The sequence below is a fragment of the Ornithorhynchus anatinus genome, chromosome 7 (assembly GCF_004115215.2).
Source record: "Ornithorhynchus anatinus isolate Pmale09 chromosome 7, mOrnAna1.pri.v4, whole genome shotgun sequence".
NCBI classification, from domain to species: domain Eukaryota; kingdom Metazoa; phylum Chordata; class Mammalia; order Monotremata; family Ornithorhynchidae; genus Ornithorhynchus; species Ornithorhynchus anatinus.
The window spans coordinates 42948118-42972380 of NC_041734.1; the positions used below are offsets into that span (position 1 = coordinate 42948118).

Sequence of the window (24263 nt, forward strand, 5' to 3'; positions counted from 1 at the left end):
CTGTAAGTTTCTTGCGCTAGGTTGTCGGCTAAGGTCTCTCGGGTACCATGGCTGTTTTCTCCATCTCGCCCGCCACAAAGATCACCCTCTAAAGGGAAGCCCGTATCCCATAAAGGCAGGGATCGTGTCCACTGTTGTACTCTTAAACACCTAGTACAGTACTCCGCGCAGTGTAAGTGCCCAATAAATACCAGGGACTGACTGAGTTTTGTTTTTCTTGCAGCACGTTGTTTTCTTTATTGCCTGGATGATAGATCTCTTGGTGCCGGATATTCCCGAATCGGTGGAGATAAAGGTGAAACGGGAATACTATATGGCCAAGCAAGCCCTGGCTGACAATGAGGTAATCTCTAAGCCCCCCAGGTCTATCCTCTGCCCATTGATATCATCATCTGAGTACTTACCTTATCCTCTGACTCCTGGAGCCCCCTTTGCATCGTTTCATCACTGCTTGGCTCTTGGGACGGAGCATGCTCGATTTTGCTAAACCCAGTCTTGAGGGCGTAGAAGTATGGAAGGGGTCACTGGTCACACCCCAGTCTTTTCAGACAGACACACACACAGCTCCTCCTCTCCACCCCCCCCATCAATACCATCACCTTCAAACAAGAAGGACCAAGCTAGAACTATTTTCTAACTCATTTCTAAAGTCATCCTTTTATCTGTACCTCAGTTGGAAACCTGGTGGAAAGAGCACTGGCCTGGGAGTCGGGGGACGTGGGTTCTAATCCTGGCTGGGCTACGTGCCTGCTGTGGGATCTTCGGCAAGGCACTCAACTTTTCTGTGCCTGATTCCTCATCTATTAAATAACATCAATGGTATCTGTTAAGCGCCGGGCACTATATTAAATACTTTTTCTCCTTAGACTGTGAGTCCCATGTACAGGCATGATTATCCAGTATCTACCCCAGTGCTTAGTACAGTGCTTAACAGAATAAGCACTTAAATCCCTCAGTTGTGGTTATTCAGCCTTCGTGTTATCATCTATTCCAACTGGAAGGGACCAAATGAAAGCAATAAATCCAAAAAAGAAGAGAGTCCCCAAGCAAGGCTATCAATGTTAGTTCCTATTAGAAGTGCATGAACTCAATGCTTGATTCAGTTATACTCCAAGAAGGGCTTTAGACTAAAGTATAAAAGTATACAACGACATTAACACCAAACACTGGAAAATCCATTAAAGAGAAATTCCCAAAATCAATAACTGGGCTCTTGTTTTGAATCCTGTGCTCCTCTAGACCTTACGCTCGTTGCGGGCAGGGAATGCGTCTATTATATCGTACTCTCCCAAGAGCCTAGCACAGTGCTCTGAACACAGTAAGAGCTCAATAAATGGGACTGATGGATTGCTCATGTCTCATGAATCAAGTTTTCTCCTTTCTCTTTGTGTCCACCACTTGGAACAGGCTCTCTTTGGTACAAATGAGGCAAAAGATCAGAGGACTCAGGATTTGGAAAGTGAACTGGATCAGTAAAAGCTGGAAAAACTGGCCCCTACACGATAACTTGGGAGCAGCTTTGGCAAACCGGAGCAACTCACCTTTGACACTCAGCCCCCGCCCTCCGCGCTCCCCCCGCCCCAGCCTGAGAACAGATCGAGGTGGAGTTATGAAGAGGTGCATAATAATAGGCTATTGCTATTTACTGTAAAATTGAAATAAAAATGATTGATGCTTTCTCATTGTAAAAGAAAACAAAGAAAACCCACTGCAATTTGACCGAGACGCACTGACGCCTTTCACCGCTGGCCATTTACTCTCAGCGCGGTGTATTGTTTTTCCGTCACAGAAATTAGTTCAGAACAATAAGGCTTCCAGAGTTTTCCCCTTAAAATGGGTCTGGGGGCTTGCTTTTTCTGCGTTTAATGACATGACTTAAAGCAGTTTCAAATAAATGAGTGGAGATCATTTCATTTGATTACAGTTGGTTGAACTTTGGGGAAGGATAAGCACCTTCTTGTAATAGTACAGCAAAAACTCCATGCATTTAGTAGTTTAATCTGAGGGCCACGAAACTCTCGTTTTAATTAACCCCACTCTGCCAAAAGAGCTGAAGGGGGCACTGGACTCTTGTGACCGCCTCCCCCCAATCTGCTAAATGGGGCTGGGAGCTAATCCTTGGGATTAACCAAGTACCGCCTCACATTCTTAGAGATTCTCAAATGCCTCTTCCCCCACTGGAACCGATTAAGAGGCGACAACACGGCTACGTTCGGCCACTTCCCAAAGGGAAATAATACAGATTCAATTAGGAAATTGTGGCTGCCCAAATCCCTGGAAGCAACCCCGCATTTGAGAACACGCTCACTTCATTCCCGACTCCATAGATCCGTGACCATGTCTGTGGGAGACTCAGAGGGTTTTGCAGAATCGACTTTTGTTGACCTGACTCTGCTCGGGGAGTTTCAGTGACATGCTAACATGAGCACGGATTACCGCGAGTGGCAGAGCATTAAACTGCCGGTCCCAACTCTGAACGGGCTCAGGGAACTGGGATCGAAAACCCACGGGCAGCCGACCGCTGGCTGAGCCTACCTCCTCCTTCCCCTGCACCTGGCAGGAGTCATGCCTACCTGCTCTATGTTGTACTCTCCCAAGCACTTAATCCAGTGCTCTGCACAGTATGCGCTCAGTACATACCATCGATGGAGGGCAGCTCAAGCTGGGAGTCACATCTGAGGTCTCCACGTCACTGGGGCCTTGGGTTCGTGCCTGGAGTTACCTCCCTTCTGCCAAACACAACTGGAGCCAAATCTGCCTTCCCAACCTTTAGAATTCTGGAGAGGTGGGGGATGGTTTTGTTTTTTTTTTTTTTTTGGAAAGATGCTTCTGCCGGAAGAAATGAGGTACCTGACGGGCCCCTACCGAGTACTGTTTGGGTTATGAAATCTAACGCTGACCCTCTACACTGAGAGCTCACTGTGGGCAGGAATTATCTCTTTATCGCTGTATTGTACTTTCCTAAGCACTTACTACAGTGCTCTGCACACAGTAAGCGGTCAATAAATACGATTGAATGAATATCTTGGATTGGAAAACTTTAACTTCCTGTAATTAATGTCCCTAACATGGTTGCTCTTTGTGTCTGTCCTCCCCTTCCAGAATGTAAACCCTTTGTCGGACAGGGACTCTATATTTGTTCTTTTTTGCATTTATTGAATCAGAACAATGATTTTGCGTTTAACCCAGAACCTAGAACAGTGATTTATTTATTAAGGTAAGCGCTTAATAAATGCTAGTAATAACAATACCACCAAACTACCTGACTGGCAAATTATTTCACGCTTTCTTTCCCTCACCTCCTACTTGTGTTCCTTCTGCCACTACTGTTCTAGGGGACCTCAAGGCCACCTCTAGAACCCAAACAGGCAGCCAGAGGTGGTGGGAATAGGGGAGGGTGGGGAAAGAAAAGAGCAAGGGAGAAGGAAGGAAGGGTGTATGGAGAGGAGGGAACAGACCTTTCTCCTGGCTGCCCGGCTTGGGTAAAAATGGGAAAGAGATGACCACGGGGCAAGCTGTTAATCTCGCTCGGTCTCCTCAGATGTGAAGCAGGCTGAACGATTTACAACATGCAAGATTGCAGAAGGTGAACGGGAAAGGATAGTGTGCTTAATTATGCCTCGTCCCCTACTCAATCGCATTTATCGAGCGTTTACTGTGTGCAGAGCACTGCCCTAACAATAAACAGACACACCCCCTGCCCATAACAAACTTACAGTCTAGTCGTCTTGCCTGTTCCCGTAGCTTCTTCCTCAGCCTCGGCAGCCTGTCCGAGCCCAGAGCGCTCGCGGAAACAGAGCGGTCAGCAGTTGACTGTGACGGCCAAGGAGAGTTGTTCCTGAATGTTTCAGAGAAGCTCCTCCGTTTCCTTCCACCTCTAGGTCATTTCTCCTGACCCGTTCCCGCCAAGAGGCTGGGAATGCGTCCTCCAGAACAGGGGCGCTCTCAGTCCTTGCAAGTGCAGTCCCTGGTTCAGCTGGGAATACCCTTCCTCTTTCAGCCCACCCAAGTAACTGCCCCCATTCTGCATTAAGCCAACAAGGCCACAGCAAAGGAGGCAAGTTTTACGGCTGCCACCACTTGGGAACGTTCACTACGCTCCCCACCTAACAGCCTCAACAGCTCATTTTAAGGAGTTGAGAAAGCGTGGAAGGGAATAATGGAAGTTGGAGGGGGCTGCTGGTCCGGGGTGGAAACTTGGGCTGAATTTGGCTTGTAGGACATAACGTTACATAAAAAAAAAAAAAGCAATCAAGTTGGATATAGTACTTGTCCCACATTGGTACTTTTCCAAATTCACAGGAGGTAAGTGAGCTCCAGAGAAGTGACTTACCCAGGGTCACAGGGCAGACAATCGGAAGAGCCAGGATTAGAACACGGGTCCTCTGAACTCCCGGGCCTGTGCTTTAATCACTAGGCCATGCTGCTTCCTCTTTAGGCTTTTACAGACCTTTAGCTTGTTTCCCCGGCAGCCCCAGCCTACACCTCACTGCCTTCTGCCCCTCGCCACCCCCCGCTTTTCCATCCTCTTGGCCTTGGGCCTGCCAAAAACTAAACCTAATACTCAACTCTAAAGTTCGGTTCTGTCCCAGAAAAGCCCAGGAGCCGCGCGGAGGGCGAGAAAGAGGGAAAGAAGGTTTTGGGGAATGGGGGAGAAGGCAAATGAGCACTGGGGAAAGCGAAAAGCTGAGCGTGTGGAAAAAGCCCCTCGTGTGGCCAATCGAGAGTCTCCTAAATCTAATGCCCTTCTGTCCTCTCAGCTGACTACAACAAAATTGGTAGTTACTACTCTGTCATCAGCTGGCGAAGGAAGCTGCTTAGAAGCATGTGGCTTTTGCCATTTTTCCCTCTGATTGAAGATTTTTTTTTTCATTCTATAGAGAGCCAATTACCACCCCCCCCAACAGAACCTGAGTGACCCTTTACTAGATATGAACACTTTAGAACCCCCTTCTGCTAGGCCCTGATTGTGGTCTTCCCCTTTTCTTGAAGGCACTTCACAGTTCTCTTAAACGATTAAGTAAACTACAGTCAGCTGAAGATTCAGTGACTGATTAAGAGTTAACGTCCAACACCTTTAGACTGTGAACTCACGTGGGCAGAGATCACCTCTACCAGCTCTATTGCATTGTTCTCTCCCAAGCGCTCAGTACAGTCTTCTACACACAGTAAATGCTCAATAAATACCAATGATTGATAGAAGTTCTAGCCCCCTGCTACTGATCAAATCTAACCATGCCCAGATGAAAACAAGAATTGCACAATACCACAGATGTTTCAGTTCCTTCCATTGGTATGTCACCCCAAAATGTGTCTCCCAACCCTAAACACACATGCTGCAGAAAAAAAAAAGTCTCCACACGCTAAACTGTTTCAGGTTTTATTTTAGAATTTATAAAATTCCAGTGTCATCCATATTCATGAGCCTTTTTACACGTGTTTGCATATAATCTCCAAATTCCAAAGTTAAGGCCAAGGGATCGTTGCCATGGAAACATACGATATGGAAGACGTTAAAAACAAGGAGGAAATGGGACAGACAAGCCCCAACTCCCCCAGAGTGCTTAGTGCACACCACCAGGGGCCTGGGGAGACAAAAGTACTAGGTACAATCATTTCATGACCTTCATTTAACTAAAAAACAAAAACAAAAGCCAAAAAAAACCCCAACACTTTAGGAAAGGTAAACTCACGAGGGTGTTGCTCTGAATTGTATCTTGTCTCTAAGACTTTTAGCAGTGATTTAGTGATTGGTAATGGGCTGTAGTCTGGTGGATCGAATTTTTTTTTTATTATTGCAGGGATGGAAGTTGTGGAGGATGGACCCATGGACAAGGAGACAAAGTCTGTGTACAGAAGTCAGCCAAGAAATTGCCGATGGGAAGGGGCATTAAAAAAAACAAAACCAAAAAACCCTGCTCCATCTGGATAGCTAGATGGTGGAGGATGCCCATTTCCCAGATCAAAACCAAAAAATACCGTAGGACTCGACTCCCTTCCCTCCGCCTTTATCCGAGGCCACTCGGCCAAAGTTATTTCCCCTTTCTCCCCACCTTTCCAATATCCCACCACAGCCCCAAATTCATCATGCCCAGAAATGATCGTGTTTAAGATGGTCTTAAGCAAGGAGGACACTTGCCGGGCCAATTGACATTTAGTTCAGAGTTACAGAATCCTCGGTAATTCTAGACACTGAGGGGAAAGATTAAACTAATTATGTTTCAGCGGAGTCTTAAGGGGTGAGATGCTGGAACAGGGAAGAAATCAAGGCGATGACCTGATCCCAGTAAATATTCCAAGGAAAGAGGAACTTTTCAAGTCTCACTAGTCAGATTCTCCACAAGCTCAATTAACTGGAACGAGAGGAGTAATTATGGCTCAGTCATCTCCTTGCCGGACTAGAGGCAGGGAACAGGAAGACAGACCCAACTACCTAAACAGAAGCCCGATACCTCTCCACCCTCAGACAGGCTAGAATTTCCACTTCCTGCACGGAGTTCTCTCCTCCTTTAAGAGCAGCCTCCTAAATCACACACAGTTAGCGGTTAACCGTGCATATGACCTTAGGGTACAGGGCACTCAACCGTCCCCCTGACACATAAAAGTACTCAACTGAACAGCCCCCTCGGAAAGGGATCTCAGCACCCATTCACGTTGCTCCCGATTTTGATTTCGCCTCTTCTGGATGTGGTGGGAAAAAGCTACGCCACTCTAAACGGAGAGTAAAAACCACCACTCTGGTCTCTTCCAACACGTGAAGCCGACCTCTTCGGTCAATGAATCAAACAGAAGTTTTACTAGTAATGGATGCCCGCCTCCCTTCCCCCCGAATGAGAACTCTAAGCACACACGTAAATGCTAAGTGAATTGGCCAATTCCCAGTAGGAACCTACAGCTGGCCAGGTGCGGAACATAAGCGTGCGTGTGTCAATGTCCCCACGATCCAGTGAGAGTCGTCCACCCACCTCTCAGAGAAGCCACAACTGCTGAAGTCACCGTGCGATGAGGGAATGATGGTACCCTCCCACTACGTTCCAACTTGGGTGTCCGGGCCAAAACCTTCCAAAATTGTAAATTAACCTAGAAAAGTGTCTAAAATCAGAGACACCAGGTGCTGGCGGCACTATTCTAAAGCATCGGACCACTATCACACTGGCTTTTGAGGTAGAAAGGTGGCAATTGTAAATAGTGGAAGGAACAAAACCCCAAAAATAATAAAAACGCTGTCACCTGAAGGCAGTCCGAACTAGCCAGTGTCACGAGAGGGAGAAGGAAAGTACTGACCCTATCTAGCTCCCTTCCCATTCCCACAATCACCACGGCTGCTGCTCTCACACACCCACCTACCATCTATCATGGTTTCTAGGCATAGTGCCATGGCAACTTCAGCTAAACTCCAATACAGCTATACCTGATAGTGCTGGCTTCTTCGGGCTCTGTTCACCAGACATATTGTCTTTGGAAGAGAAGAGCGAAGGGAAATAAGAACATGGACTCTTGGTTTTTTCCTCTCCTCATGAGGAAGCTGAAGAGAGAAAAAAGGGGGGTGGGTGTGGGTGGGTGGGTTTATATGTGTGTGTGTGTGTGTGAGGAGTGAGTGAAAAAGAGCAAGCAAACAAGCAAGAATCCTGGTGCTCTCCAAACCTCAAACAGGTAGTATCACCTGTGAATCAAAGCCATTTTAACTGTTCCGACATCCCACGTGCCTTTCTGCGTCCAACAATCTTCATTTGCCCCTTTTGGCCACGTCCTTTTTCTTCTGCAAAAACTTTCTTGTTTTCCTTTCCAAGGCTTGCTTCGCTCTCCCTACTCTAAAAACTCATTTTAAATGGATTTTTTTTTTGGCAGTTGGAAGAAAGCTGATTGCACTCTACGAAAAGGGAAGGTCTGGGATAAGCAACAACAAAAACCCCAAACCTAAGAGGGGAACAACAACAAAAATAAACCAAAAGAAAACAAAGGGGAAAAAAAAAAGGAAGAGGGCAAACATTTTGGCTTTTACAAAGTCAAGGAAATTTATTTCCTGAGGTCATGACACAGGAAGTAAGACTCCTAGCCACAGTTGTGGAGATCTCATAACGAAGGTCAGAGTGCTTAATGGCATGCTGAGTGGGCGATGAAGCTTAGAAAGTCTGAGTTACTTTATTAAGAAATCATTTAATTAATGGTGGTTTTAGTGTTCAAAAGAATGTGGAAAGCCTGTCCCAAAGCGGAGGGCCAAGGAACCCATCCTGAGTGCAAACTGGACGCTAAGTAAATCAATGAGAACTGAGGGAAGCACACAGGATCCAGCACTCCGGCTTCACTACGAGACCTCACGGGGGCAAAAATTTACATGGGATCCAGCTGCTAGGTCAGATTTCAAGGCGAAGTACTTTGTGGTGGGGTAGTTTCAGGTCAGCAGGCTGGAAGAGCTGATTCTGCCTTCAGATTACTATCGTTTGGGTCCCCAAGGGAGAGTCTTAGGAGCCACTTGAGCCCCAAAGCTAGGGAAGTCTTCAGAGCTGCTCATATCTGGAGCCTGTGGAGAGGGGGGAAAAAAAGCAGTTCAGAAACAAAAGCCAAGTGAAGCTGCTTGGACAAGAGATAGCCAACCGAGAGACCACTCCCAAATCAAAACACAGAAAATCTGAGTTTACAATGTAAGGTTTGGGGGGCAAGTTAGCGCAGACGGCAGAATAGAACAATCCGGAAGATAGAAGGGGATTATTTTTTTTTTTAAATAGAATTTGTTAAGCACTTACTACGTTCCTAGAACTATGCTATGCACCGGGGTAGATACTAGCTAATCAGCTTGGACACAGTCCATGTTCCATGCGGGGCTCACAGTCTTAATCCTCATTTTATAGAAAGAGCAACAGAGGCACAGTGAACGTAAGTGACTCGCCCAATGTCACACAGCAGACAAGTGGTGCTACAACCCAGGTCCTTCTGACTCCCAAGCCGTGCTCTGTCCACTAGGCCATTAGGTCATCTGCTTCCGCGGCTTGTCGCCGACTGTGGGGGATGAATACGGAGTTTCCAGTCAGCCTGAATGAAAAACCGGATCCTCAGCCACTTTCGGCTGTCCTCCCAGACCTGCAATCAAGCATCGAGGACTCTTGTTGCCTTACAACAAGTTGGTCTGACTCCCGGGGGACAGTTGACAGCTTCTGTCTTTCGGTTAACTCACGGCTTGTTTCTTTCGCTGTCAACACGGACCACTGTAGCAACCATACTGGTTCCCTGCAGGGATCCCAACCTCAAGAGCCCCGAGTAAATTCAATAAGTGGCTCCATTACTTGGGCGGAGGGAAGAAAGAGGGCGGATCTGAACCTGTCACACACTGCTCAGTGGAATAAATTAAGTTTACTGAGTATCAGAATGCATTTCGCCGCTTACAACAGACGTCTACTGTATCGTCTCAATGCACTTCTTCCTCCTGTCTCCCCCCCGACAACCAACACACAAATGAGGCTTGTGTGCCCCTACTTGGAGTCTGAGTTCAAGAATGAGCACCGAGTGGACTGAACTCTTCGAGAGGGTGAGGCTAGAAAAAGCCGAGAAGGCCAAGGCAACAGTTCCGCATGCCTTTTCCAATCCTCAGGCTTGGCACCCAACTGCACGGAAAAGGCATGATCTCAACTTCCCCCAGCGCTCAGCACAGTGCTCGGCACGTAGTAAGCGCTCGCCGAATACTACCGATCGATCGACAAGTGTCAACAATTAAATGTGACCACAACATCATAACCCGGTTTTCACTCAGTCAACTCAGGAGCTGTTTATCCAAGAGAAACTCACCATCCAGCAAGGACCCAAAGGGTCGAAAGTTATCCAGGCTCACACAGAGTGTTAAAAGACTGTACGTAGGTGAGAATTTTAAACAGAATGAAAATACAATCCGCTTCCAAAGTGCTGCAACCACTTCAGAACGTTTCGGCTGATCGCCGTCAGGAGCTAGGGGTCAGGGTCCAGGACCACTACTAGAGTCACCTCGAGAAGCAGCATAACCTAGCGATAGAGTGGGGGCCTGGGAGTCAGGAGGACCTGGATCCTCATCCCGGCTCCACCACTTGGGCAAGTCACTTCACTTCTCTGTGCCTCGGTTACCTCATCCGTAAATTAGGGATTAAGGCTGTATCCGTGTATCCACCTCGGTGCTCAGTATAATGCCTGGTACATAGTAGGCACTCAAATGCCACTAAAATTATTATTATTACCTTTCCTTACAGCACAGGCTGTCTCCCCAGAGTGGTTCAGTAAATAGAGAAAGCTGTCGTCTGTGGAAGAGAAACCCGGGTCTTACCTTCTCATTGTTGCTTGCTGTCCAGGGAGCATCTCTCACCACAAAGCCCTTGGATGGGGCCTTGGATTCTTCATGAGTGGAGGGTTTCATATACACTTGTATAGCCTCATTGTCCACCACGTCGGCCAGCTGCAGACCCGAATTCAAAAGTAAAATGTCACGGATAAAAGCTATATTCAGGACTAATCCGTCTCCCAGGTCGGGGTAATTGCTTTCGAACCGGGGAGCAGGGTACAAAACTTGAAAAAGTCAGTCTAGCTGCGTTGCATTTTGGAAGTTTCGGATTCCCACCCCCCAGAACATTTACAGATACGAGCAACACACACGTCCATGTACCTTCCCCATCTGACGGTGAACCCGGCTTTCCGATTTATTACTATTCGTTGCTCTTTGCCAGCCTGTACTTTAATTCAGAGAAAATTAACAGAAGAATAAAAAAAAAAGGCAAGTCCTTTCCAAACTTGATGCCATGATCCGATCTTTATTAAGGAAGGCACGCTGGAACCGCATGTTGTCTTCCCTCAGAGAACTGGAAGACCTTACTAAGTTAAACCAAAGAGGCTTCTCTGCTGTTTTCCCGGAACACGACTTGAGCAGTTCTAGCACTCATTTCAACAATTTTCCGCAGGATATATTGAAGCTACTCTTGTCACTAGTGCACTTCTCCTCCACTGGACCGCCTGACCATTTTCCTCCCCCGACCCCCGGGCCCACCAGGGAACTCACGTATTCCTCCTCCAGGTTGAGGATGTGATCGATCGCTTCCTCCACGTTTTCGGGGAGCCCAGTCACCGTGACGCAGTTGGGATCAGGGGCTCCACTCTGAGGGAAACGGATGTCCACCTGGAACAACACACATTTAGTTGTGCCTGAAGTTTCAAGCCGATCCAATTCGGTCTAATCCTCGTTAAATGCTTTACCCTTGGACCATGGATTCCCGGCCATCACACCTGCTTGGGTACCTGGCCCACGGGCAGGTGGGCACCCATGCCAGGGTACAGCTGCCATCCTCCCTTGGGGCACAGAGAAGCGGCATGGCAAAGTGAAAAGATCACGGGCCTGGGGGTCAAAAGGTCATGGGTTCTGATCCCACTTCTGCCCCTAGTCTGCTGTGTGACCATGGGCACGTCACTTCACTTCTCTGGGCCTCAGTTACCTCATTTGTGAAAGGAGGATTGAGACTGTGAGCCCCACCTGGGACACGGACTGTGTCCAACTCCATTTGCTTGCATCCACTCCAGTGTTTAATACGGTGCCTGGCACTTAGTAAGCGCTTATCAAATACCATCACTGTTAATATCATTATTTGGCCAGGATGGGATGGCCTTAGGGGAACCTACAGCAACAGGCACTTGTTTTTTCACTCATCCATTCAATTGTATTGGAGTGCCTACTGTGTGCAGGACACTATGCTAAGCGCTCGGGAAAGTACGACAACAGTACACAGTGACATTCCCTGCCCACGATGAACTCACGGTCTGGGGAGGCAAGACATCAATACAAATAAAATTAGTCGGTCGATGCAGCGGACCATATCTGCAGCTTTAACCTACTCTACTCTTACCTGCAGCTTTGCTGCTCCCAGGGTAGGTCAACTGCGGGTCTGCAGATCTCCTCCCTTTGAAGTCAGCACTAAATCACTTCAAAAGAGAGGACGGAAGGGCAGCCCTCTAGACTGGAAGCTCGTTGTGGGCAGGGAAGGTGTCTGAATGCAGAATCTGGACTAAATGCTTGGGAGAGTGCAATATAAGTCATATCGATGGACTGTCCTCTCCCTGACTTTCCCATCACTATGGGCCGCACTATTGTCCTTCCCGTCTCACAGGCCCACAACCTCAGTGTCATCCTTGACTCCGCTCTCTCATTCACCCCACACATCCAATCCGTCACCAAAACCTGCCAGTATCACCTTCACAACATCGCCACGATCCGCCCTTTCCTCTCCATCCAAACCACTACCTTGTTGGTACAATCTCTCATCATATCCCGACTGGATTACTGCATCAGCCTCCTTTCTGATCTCCCATTCTCCTGTCTCTCCCTGCTTCAGTCTATACTTCATTCTGCTGCCCGGATTATCTTTCTACAGAAATTTTCAGGACATGTCACCCCACCCTCCTCAAAAATCTCCAGTGGTTGCCTATCAACCTCCGTTTCATACAAAATTCCTCACTATTGGCTTCAAAGCTCTCCATCACCTTGCTCTCTCTTACCTCACTTCCCTTCTCTCCTACCACATCCCAGCTCGCATACTCCGCTCCTCTGGTTTTAACCTCCTAGTTCTCACCTGTCCCGCCGTCGACCCCTGGCCCACGTCCTACCTCTGGCCTGGAATGCTCTCCACCCTCAAATCTGCCAAAATCACATTTTCTCCCTTCGAAGCCCTACTGAAGGCTCACCTCCTCCAAGAGGCCTTCCCAGACTAAGCCCCCCTTTTCCTCAGCTCTCCTTCCCCTTCGGCTCAACTCTCTCCCTTTGCTCTACTCCCCGCCTCCCCACAGCACATGTGTATCTATGTACATATCTATAATTCTATTTATTTATATTAACCCGTTTACTTATAAATCTAATTCTATTTATTTATATTGATGCGATTGCTGCCTGTTTACTTGTTTTGATGTCTGCCTCACCCCTTCTAGACTGTAAGCCTGACGTGGGCAGGGATTGTCTATCTTTACTGAACTTTCCAAGCGCTTAAGTACTGTGCTCTGCACACGGGAAGCGCTCAATAGATGACTGAATGAATGAATGACTGAAGGGAGAAGAGAATGTCAAGGGAGCATAACTACCCCTTTCAGGGATAGCTACCATATTTATTTATTTGTATAATTTTTCCATCCTTTTACATAACCTTGATAATATTAAAAAGGGTTTGGGCTACTCCATGGGTCATCTAGCAATTGTCTTGCCGTAGAGGGAGTGGGGCTGGGGGCTGGGGTGGGAGGGAAAGAGGAAGAAAAGAGGGGAGAAGGGGAACATAAAGAGGACCCTTGGAGTCACAATGTACTTACTTCTATTGCGCTCTACCATACGCTGCATACATTAAGCACTCAATTCCTCTTCTTCCCCGCCTCCTCCATTTCAAAAAAACTCTCTACTCCCTGGCATGGGCCTTTCTTTGCTGTGCTACCTTAGGATGCTTCTTCTCTTTGATATCATTGCTTATAATGCCGTTATATTAAAAAAAAATATTTCCTCATGTCGGGGTTGAGAAGTTATACCGTGAGTTAACCTGCCATAAATACAAGAAGTTTCCTGATAGGCAGGGATCAGTTCTTTCAGCTCTGTTGGGTTGTACTTTTCCAGCTGCTTAGTACAGTGCTCTGCACACAGTAAGCCCTCAAGTACTACTGATTGATGGAAGTGGCACAAATTTCAGCCAGGCAGGAGCACCTAACATCATACTCAGAGGATGAACCTATCTCAGTTCTTCCTCTAGTTATGGAAGCTGGTTATCGGCAGGGAACGTGTCCGCTAATTCTGTTGCGATATACTCTTCTACGTAATTAGTACAGTGCTCTGCACACAGTAAGTGAGATCAATGAATACGACCGACTGTCTGACTGATTCACCTGAGGCTCAATTCAGAGGACTGCGGCATCCGCACAAGAGCCTGGAGCTTTCTATTTACTTCACCCACGCTCGCGGTGGACCCACCTTGAATTCATCCATAATTTTGCGGATGGCTTTGCCACGAGCTCCAATGATCCGGGCGTGAACACGGTGGTCCAGGGGGACGTCCTCCGAGACCATCTGCTCTAGTTCACCCACGATCTTCATGATGGCATCACGGGCAGCTTCTGTGTTCTTCTCATAGCCCGTGATGGTGATTTGGTCCTGCGACTAGAAAGACAAAATGCTGTCTGTCAGACTGCATCAGAATCCGTGAGAAGCAGCGTGGCCTAGGGATAGAGCACAGGCCTGGGAGTCAGAAGGGCCTGGGTTCTAATCCCAGATCCGCCACACTTGTCTGCTGTGTGACCTAGGGCGAGTCAATTTCTGTGAGTCTCAGATCCCTCATCTGTAAAAAAGGGATTAAGACTGTGTCCGAACTGATTAGCTCAGTATGGTGTCTGACATAGTAAGCCCTTAAATACCCTAAAAAACAGAAAAAAAAAAGGCCAGCTCTAACATTTGCTGTACTAAATAGTGGTTAAGACCACCGTCACTGTCAAACTCCCATTCTCTTCATTAAGTTGGATTGGGGCCCCTACCTGGGATAAGCCCAAAAAAAACTTCACTCATCTCTCACTTTGGGGCTGAAGTTTCAGCCGACATTACGTGCTCTCGCTCAGGTCCAGCCCATACTTGCTCCCACATCCCTGAGCTACAAAAGTCACTGATCCAGAAGATGGATGGTCAAGTGACGACAGCCAACTAACTTTAGGCCTGATTTTTAGCCTTAGAAATGGGCCCCTTGCTTGTCTCGTCTCCGCAGGACTTCTAAACCCCCGGGGCCTGATGAGCTTGACTGCTACCTAGGCAGGACGGGAGCCAGAGAAGGGACCCAAGGAGACCAAAATCTAACGCTGCCCTGGCAGTGGAACGGTGAGCAAAAAAGGAGGGGGAAATGATTTGATCCCAGCCACGGTGAACACAGTAGTTCACTGTGATATTCTTAGTAGCATCCTTTACCCTGAGGTCGTCCAGGACACGAGTCTAATCCCCCCGGGGTGGTAGGCCTCCCTTAAACCCAAGGGCTCTCACCTGGTTTTCATCATCCTTGTCTGGAAACTGTATGTTCACTTCATGTTCCATGCGAATCTGGGTGATGACTGCTCCCTTCCTCCCAATGATTTTAGGATGATACTTGGGGTCCACGGTGACATTCAGCTTAAAGCTTCTCAAAACCTACAAGACAGTTACACACAAACCAGAGTATAAAAGTCAGTCACTCTAACACATTTGAAGGCTTACTGTAGGCAGAGCACTGTACTGAACACTTGGGAGAGTACAATTTAACAACGTAACAGACATTCCCTGCCCACAACGAGTTTATGCTCTAGAGGGGGGAGATATTAATATAAATGACAGACATGTATGTAAAAGAAGGTGAGTTTACCTTCCACAGCCAGATCGACACAGTGCCTTACCTCCACCTTTCTAAAATGAAAGCTTATCTTTGACGGGGCTCTTGTAGATGTTGAAATCTCAAAATGCTGTCTGTTTCATTTTAGTGAACGATAGCTTTCCCCCAGCTGCAGTTCTAAAGCTTGAAGGTCCACTCCTCCCACCATCCCCACCTTTTGCCACCCTCAATCCATCAAACTACTCTGGGAATGCAGTGGGCCCACAGCCAATAAACTAACAGAGGAATCACAACAGAACACCTGCAAAAACGTTTTTTAATATAACAATAAAATCAGTAACTAAAGAGCGTAAAATTATAGTGGAGTCCTCCTTGGGCAAGTCATTCTTTCCCTGTCTCAGTGTCCCTCTGCATAAAAGAGATCAGAATATCTATATTGTTGTAAAGACAATTGAGCGAAAGTTCTTTATACTCTTCCGAGGAAAGGCACTATATACAAATCTAACGAAGGGACCAAGAACATGGGAATCATTTAAAAACAAAGGAATGTTGAACACTCAAGACACTTCTAATAATAATGTTATTTGTTAAGCGTTTATTATGTGCAGAGCACTGTTCTAAGTGCTGGGGTAGATACAGGGGAATCAGGTTGTCCCACGTGAGGCTCACAGTTAATCCCCATTTTACAGATGAGGTAACTGCGGCACAGAGAAGTTAAGTGACTTGCCCACAGTCACACAGCTGACAAGTGGCAGATCCTGGATTCGAACCCATGACCTTTGACTCTGAAGCCCAGGCTCTTTCTACTGAGCCACGCTGCTTCCCCATGGTTTATGATTTATGGTTCTATGGTTTATGATATTCTACAGAAGCCTAAACTATCTAGAATTTCGAAGTTCTTTATATCTAGAGTTTTGAAAGGACTATTTTTTAAGCTCCAAAGGGACACGCTTTTCTGCTGGCCTAATTTGAGTATTTGATAATCATGACTTCACTGACATTCAATTGTATTTTGGCCTACTGAAAAGAGCACAGGTCTGTGAGTCAGAGGACTTGGATTCTAGTCCCGGCTCTGCAAAATGTCTGCTGTGTGACCCTGGTTAAGAGCCTTCGCTTCTCTGTGCCTCCCATTCACCTCAACTGTAAAACAGGGAATCAGTACCCTTTCTCCTTACTATTTCGACTGTGAGCCCGGTGTGGGACAGGGACTGAGCCTGACCTGATGATCTTCTACTTTTTCCAGTACTCAGAACAGGCTTGACACAGAGTAAGCGCTTAAATACCACAGTTATTATTAATACTGCATGCCTACTTCGAGCAATGCATTGTACGAAGAGAATTACAAGGTAACGAAATGTTCCTGGTCTAGGACTGGATGAAGGGTTATAAAATTAATTTTAATAGGATAGAAGCATTGGGTCAGAACTCAAATTTTAGAATAGCCTTAATAGTTTGAGGCCAGCCTCTCTCCAATTGTCCCACAAGGACATAATGCAATATTTCACATAATGATGGAAGTCAGCCACGATATACACCCAGTTGTCCCGAAACAAAAGGATTGCTTTCTTCTAAACCCTCCTGTTAAGGAAAACACGTTATTTTGATACCATATGCAAATGCACTAACTGTTTCTCCCCAGCAGCCCAGGAAGCTGAGCCCAAATAGACTCACCCTGCTGGAAGAATGTTCCCTAATTCCTTAAGAGCAATCTCTTCAAAACGTGTAGTGAAAAATCATCATTGTGCCTGAACTGACGGTCCTGAAATTCCTACAATTCTCATAATTTATGTCCCTCTTCCAATTTCCTTCTTTCTTTGAAAATTTCAGTAGTAAGAGTTCTTTGGGTTAGCGTGTCTTAAAAGGAAGTGCCAAAGCGCTTAAAGGTATCAAACCAGACCTGGAACAGAATGGGCAAATAACCAGAAAATGCAGTGGTCAATCTTAAATGCGTAGGTTTTTTTTTTGTTTTGTGGGGTTTTTTTGCGCTCTCCCAAGCGCTTAGTACAGTGCTCTGCTTTCAGTAAGCCTTCAACAGAGATGACTGATTGGTTATTTATCAATGAATAATCTCTGCTTCAACTCAAACCCATGCAACACCGCCTCCAAATGTTTCATGTGTCTGAAGGAACCTATGAAATACCAAATTGGGTTTGGCTTCCTTGGAAAAGATTAGGGAAGTTTGGCTGGTACTTACTCGATCTTCTTGCTCAGCCTGTAACTCCTTCACTCGTTCCAGTAATCCAGCCTTGGCTCGGTCCAAGTTTGCAGCGAGTCCAGTGATAGTAATAATATCAGACTGCAGCTCAGGAGCTGGGACTTGGATATTCACCTAAATCAGAAACATCCAATTAGACCTCAGACCATCAACGTGTCCTCTCTCCTGCTCACCGCTGTAACTATCGAGAAGAACCCCGCCACCCGTGAAAACACATTCTTCACTTTCCTTTGCCTGTCAAACTGCATTTGTGTCTCCCCATTCATACTCAGGTGATGGACTCCAGAGCAAGAGTTAGAAAGGAGAAAGTCGGAAGAAACCACCACGATCTACCCTCCTTCAGAATATGATGATGATGGTATTGGTTAAGTGCTTACGATGTGCCAAGCACTGTTCTAAGCGCTGGAGCAGATACAAGGTGATCAGGTTGTCCCACATGGGGCTCACAGTCTTCATCCCCATTTTACAGATGAGGTAACTGAGGCACAGAGAAGTTAAGTGACTTGACCAAAGTCACACAGCTGATAAGTGGCAGAGCCGGGATTAAAACCCAAAACCTCTGACTCCGAAGCCCGAGCTCTTTCCACTAAGCCACACTGCTTTTTATCCAGAACACTCTTCAGTGGGGCCATAGGTATGGCCACTAATGACTTGAGATTATTGCAAAATGACAACACCACACATGGAATATGCATTCGTTTGGGAAGACGTGCTTCCTCTGCTCAGGGACATTACATAAATAACTGAGGAGCAATATGACCTATTGGTAAACCTGTCAAAGGGCAGGGACTGTCTCTATCTGTTACCGATTTGTACATTCCAAGCGCTTAGTACAGTGCTCTGCACATAATAATAATGTTGGTATTTGTTAAGCGCTTATTATGTGCCGAGCACTGTTCTAAGCGCTGGGGTAGACATAGGGAAATCAGGTTGTCCCACGTGGGGCTCACGGTCTTAATCCCCATTTTACAGATGAGGGAACTGAGGCACAGAGAAGTTAAGTGACTTGCCCACAGTCACACAGCCGACAAGTGGCAGAGCTGGGATTCGAACTCATGAGCCCTGACTCCAAAGCCCATGCTCTTTCCACTGAGCCACGCTGCACATAGTAAGCACTCAATAAATACTATTGAATGAATGAAAGAAGATGGGCCTGGGAGTCAGAATTCCAATCCCAGCTCCACCAGTTTCCGGTTGGGTCAGTTTGGATAAGTCACTTCACTTCTCTGTGCCTCAGTTTCCTCATCTGCAAAGGATGAGGAATTCAAGGATTCAATACCTATTCTCCCTCCTACTTACACTGCGAGCCCCATGAGACACAGGGACTGTGTCCCACCTGAGCACTTTAGAACACCTAGTAAGTGTTTGGCAAATATAAACATCTCAAGACACAATCCAGGTTCTCCCATTTCCAAAGTTAGCAGGCTTCTTGACTAAATTCTAAGTTGTTAATTATAGAAACAATATAATAATTATATATAAGGCAATATTTATATATTATATATATAAAATATAATAATAATATAAGGCACCCATGAAGGAAGAGACACAGAGATAAGTTAATCCATTTCACCTCAAATTCATCCATCATCTTGCGGATTCCACTTCCTTTCTGACCAATGATGTAACGGTGAAGATCAAAAGACACCTCTACCTCAATGGTAACAGGAACCAGAGCCTGCATGGAAGGACATGAAGACAAGTAGTGTGAGCAGAGACAAGAGGTGGGAAGGAGGAGCGGGAAGTGGATGTATCTGCTGCCCAGAAAGGATAACAAAGTATAGTTGTTCTTTGGTTTATAAAAGTAATACAAGGATCCAGTCCCGACTCCCCCCTCAAAAAAAAACCCAACCTCCCCCCAACAAAACAAAACAAAAAAAAACCCTCTACGCATTTAAGATTGACCACTGCACTTTCTGGTTATTTGCTCAATCTGTTTCAGGACTGGTTTGATACTTATTTGATCTACTTAAATACATTACTTTCCTCATCAGAGAGTGGGGTAGGAGGAAGGAAAAAAAAAATAGATTTGGAAGCTGCCTTCGCATGCTGGGTTTTCAGCCTCCTCATCTACATCCTTGATTATCCAGTCTTAATCATGCAAAGGGCAGAAAAAGGCTAAAACAAGGCTAAACAAGGTCGGGGCTAGTGATGGAAATCAGAAGATTATTTTTTTGGTGGGAAGTTTGGGAATGAGAAGGGATACTGGAAATAGAAGAATAAAAGATGACTCTATGTCCTTTTTATTCTACCTACAAATGACTCTAGGTTGGGAGAGAACCAAAAGGGAAGGGAATACTGTTCTTCTTTCCTTTTACTGAGAAGTCAAACTCTTGAGGAAGCTAAGCAGTATATATGTTAGTAGGTGTGTGGGAAGTGGGGGTGGGGAAGAAATCTAAAGGGAGAAATAGGAGTTGGATGGAATACCCACCCCCTTCTCCCCGACAAAAGTGGAGCCACCAGGATATATGCGCCTACTCTGCCATCTTGACTAAAAATACTCATTTCTTAAGCCGCCTGCCTCCACTTTCCTTGGCGGTACTCTTATCACTAGCCCTGGGCACAAGGCTGAGGTACTACACTTTCAAGAAGGCATAAGGCATGGTACAGTCAATACCAGAACTCAGATGCCCATCCGTGAGCCAACTCCCCGACTGCCATTCTGTCTTCCCTTGACAACGTCACTGGGTTTACAATGAGTTCCCAGGATTTTTTTTTTTTTACGGGGCTGGGGCATGGGCCGAACCAGAACCACGGAACCCAATGCTACTCTCCCCCTCGGCGGGCTCTTTGGCCCAATCGCCAACTTCTGCCAACCTCAAGAGCTTCCTTGGCTGCTTCACACTTCTCTTTGCGGCCAGAGATGATGATGATGTCACACTTCTTCGGAGAACTGGGGTCCGCCTCCTTCCCCTCGGCGCTTTCTTCCCCGTTTTCCTGAACGGCTGGCTCTGCATTGGGAGCTTCAAGAGAAAGAGGTGACACCTGTAAAACTCTGAACATTGGGCCCACCCATGTGACAGAAAAATCAAAGTACCACCCCTAAACACACAGGCACACATACTTTCTCTCTCTCTCTCTCTTCTAATTCTTGAACATTAAGACCTTGAGACAGAAAAGCAGGGGAAGAGAATGATGTTCACACTACTGGGAATGTGCCATTCAGAGACCTATCCTGAAAGCTATTCCCTCCAACAAAGAGGGCACCAACCCTTCTGTCGTGGGTACCCCCTGCTGATCTAGTTGGCTACACATAGCAGGAGAAAAGGGCTCAGATCCCAACATAAAAACATTCTGCTTCCTGTACACTGACTTACACGCACGTAAAAATCTCAGGGAATCAGTCACAGGGCCTAAAGACTACTACCTTTAGGCGCAAGACACACAAAAATTGGCAGTCAACATTTTGGGAGACAAAAAAGCCTTGTGAATGGCATATGCAGGCCAAACTACTACAAGTTTTCCCACACAAGGTGTATCCTGTTAGGAACAGGATGGCCTAGTGGGGGGAAAAAAAAAAGGCACTGAAGCAGGAGTCAGGACACCTGGGTTCTCATCCCAACTCTGCCATTGGACTGCTGTATGATCCTGGGCAATTTAACATCTCTGAGCCTCAGTTTCCTTAGTTGAAAAACGGAGATAGGTTCAGGGCTGTGTCCAACCTGGCTGTCTGATGGCTGCCCCAGTATTCAGGTACATAGTAAATACTCAATAAATTGAATAGGACACCAAATTTAACAGGGATTTAGGGATTGTTTCCTTCATATCAAAGTTATTAAAATCTAGGCAATAATGGAAGTATGTATTTGAAACATCATAGCGACGTTCATGGGTTTTCACATTCCAATATGGGCAAAGTCACCTACATTTAAAAAATATAACACATAATATGGACCATGTGTATTTATTAAAAGCATTTGAATGCCCAAACGGAAGACTGCCCTGAACTACTTCCATCCTCCTCGCACACCAGACAGCCCATTGATGATAATGATGCTGGCAAATGTTAAGTGCTTACTATGGGCCAGGCACTGTACTATGCACTGGGGTAGATACAAGCAAATCAGGTTGGATGCAGTCCTTGTGCCACGTGGAGCTCACAGTCTCAATCCCCATTTTACAGATGAGGTAACTGAGTCCCAGAGAAATGAAGTGACTTGCCCAAGGACACATGGCAGACGAGTGGCAGAGCCGGGATTAGAACCTGTCAGGCCAGTGCTCTATCCACCACGCACGCTGCTTCCCATGAGGGAACCGAGGCACAGAGAAGTGAAGTGATTTGGCCAACGTCTCACAGCAGACAAGGTGCGGAGGCAGGATTGAAACCCAGGTCCTCTGACTCCCGGGCCCGTGCTCTATCCACTCTAGCCACGCTGTTTCCCTAGTCTCTGTGTTCCCTAGCTGGAGCCGTAGGTTCGGAATCAAAATTCTTAGACTGTTAGCTCACCAGTTTCGCTAATGTTTTTCTGGGTTGTCAGAAAAATTGGATGAATTTAAGCCTCCTGCTATTCTCCTCACACACCAGCATTTCAACGTCGTCTTCCCTTGTCTCTCTAAGTATTCAGAGGCGTATACTCCGTTTCGCTTATTCAGTACACCCTATCTTCACTCAGTGCCAGTCCTGGGACTTCCTCCAGGGCCTGGGGTCTGGAGGAGTGGGATTCTTAGCCTATTTGTAGACACGACCGAGACGATGATTGAGTCATCAGCTTCCCAGTGACCTCCAGCTGCTCATCCTGGATTCTGTTCCTTCTGGAAACGACTTACTTTCAACACTTTTCTATCTCCTAAATGACTTTTCTAAAGGAAAGAGGTTCAGGAACTACAACAGGGGAAGAAAAAAAAATCAAAGAAAAGCCAGGGGGACTGACAACAACAAATTACAGACCATACGGGAGGTCTCCAAACAAGAGGACAAGGATCACCTTTCCACTTTTCCCGGCTCATTTCTCCTCCCTCTAACATCTGCTCCCCAATTCCTCCACTACGGTGGTTCTGAGGCCCTGAGATAGAGTGAGGCTTTCAGAGGCAAAGAGCCAATGAGGCATTTGTTCCATGTCATTCCTGTAAAAGTTGAACTCAGAGGTAATTTGCCAACCTAAGATAAAACAGCAAGCTTCACTAAGGTTCACACTGAAGACCCAAAAGAAATGTTTCCAGTTGCAACTCTCAGGATTCCCACCTTGCGAGATAGAAAACCTCAAAGTGGCTATGACATCTCTGAAACCAATAAATGCATCAGACGCTTACACCCTTTGTGGACAAATTGGTGGGCAGAAGAGCATCACGCTCAGGGCCAGCTATTCTTCCTTTATCCACAATTCATTAAGCTTACATGGGCTCCTCCCCACAAGTCATGCTGCTTCCCATGGTCTTGTAGACCCAGATTTTGGGGGTTCACCTTCAAAAATAAACTGCCTATGATCAATCCAACCAGACATCCCTGTGCAATGATCAGGATGGAATAAATGGAAAATCCTCTAACCCTGAAATGAGGACTGCTTTCAAAAGACATCCACCAAAAGACAGTACTTACTGGGTACATAAAACACTCATTACAAAGCATATGATTAAGTTTAATTACGGAGGCTCAAGGTGATTAAAGATGGGAGATGATTTAGTCTTAGTCATCTTGTGAATTGCACAGAATGAGTTGAAAATTTCAGTTCGGAGAATTCAAGATGCTGGAAAAAGTTTGAGCAGTTAAGAAAGAGTGATCCAGAAGAGAGTAGAGATCTGAATGTTTATGAATACTGCCAACACACAACAACTCCGAATTAAACCTTCAGTCCCTTCCCCAACTACTTGATATTTCACCAAGAAAAGTGAAAAATATGGGCATAGAAAAACCCTAGCCAGCTACACCACACATGACATCCTGTGCCAAATATCAACATAGAAAGTAAGAAGAAAAATGTCTTTTCTGGTGTCCTTCCCATTTGACTTACAGTACTAAATGTTTAATATCTGAAGTTCCCTTAAGAAAAAAGAAAGAAAGAGAGAGAGAGAGAGAGAGAAACACTTGCAATTAAAATAGAAACTTCTAAAGACCCTTAGGCAATCTACATTCATTCTTAAAGCATTTCCAAATGATGTACAAGGGCATACTGACATCTTGACAAATACACAGGACTATTAAACTAATGTGGGCTATGCACCACATCACACACATTTCAGAGCCACACACTCACAGACTAATCAGCTTAAATCATCAGCAACAGATCTGAAATCCCTAAAGTTCCCTACATCACACAATAAAGTTGGAGGTAGTAAGTGATACAAGCCCCGAAAAAAGAGTGAAGAAAGCAGTTTAAAAACAGACATTCGAGGTTTGTAAAGTTCTGATCCATCCGAGAACACATCAGTTCAACTCAGGGTAAATAATAACGCTTATCAGTAGGCTGAATTTGACTTGAAGTCTTTGTCTTGGTGTTTCTGCTGGGGTATCATAACCAAAGACACGGACTGAACGTGATTACAGTGCATTCTAAATTTCACTGACGTTAAGTGGCCACATGCATTATCAACTGAACTTATCTTCCTGAAGTAGGAAAGCTTATCGCTCATGGACATCTTCTTCAAATGGGAAAAACATGCTTGTCATTAAGAAGGTAGCAAATGGCAAGTTTTGACGGTAAATCCGTTTGCATGAATGGCCTGGGCAACAAAAAATGTAAAAGAACTACAAGGCCGTTTTTAAAGTTCTATCTGAAGACATTTCAGTAACTACAAAG

General features: G+C 46.0%; 2 protein-coding genes across 4 annotated transcripts in view; one reads left to right on the top strand and one right to left on the bottom strand.

Annotated features, from left to right (window-relative positions):
- Nucleotides 1-1674, top strand: part of ANO7 (anoctamin 7) — a 57361-nt gene extending 55687 nt beyond the window's left edge. Inside the window, exons 22-23 of the mRNA XM_039912736.1 lie at nt 224-343; nt 1408-1674. Coding sequence (XP_039768670.1) covers nt 224-343; nt 1408-1476 — 189 coding nt within the window. The 3' untranslated portion in view covers nt 1477-1674. The remainder of the gene's footprint in view (nt 1-223; nt 344-1407) is intronic.
- A 3692-nt stretch (nt 1675-5366) lies between these two features.
- The window catches only part of HDLBP (high density lipoprotein binding protein), a 97400-nt gene continuing 78503 nt past the window's right edge, over nt 5367-24263 (bottom strand). For all 3 annotated transcript variants that reach the window (XM_001513250.5, XM_029068729.1, XM_029068730.1), the window contains exons 21-28: nt 20347-20492; nt 19103-19207; nt 17509-17643; nt 14993-15136; nt 13943-14128; nt 11012-11128; nt 10286-10414; nt 5367-8521 (exon numbers count right to left, since the gene is read on the bottom strand). In XM_001513250.5, the coding sequence (XP_001513300.1) occupies nt 8435-8521; nt 10286-10414; nt 11012-11128; nt 13943-14128; nt 14993-15136; nt 17509-17643; nt 19103-19207; nt 20347-20492 (1049 nt within the window). In that variant the 3' untranslated portion in view covers nt 5367-8434. The remainder of the gene's footprint in view (nt 8522-10285; nt 10415-11011; nt 11129-13942; nt 14129-14992; nt 15137-17508; nt 17644-19102; nt 19208-20346; nt 20493-24263) is intronic.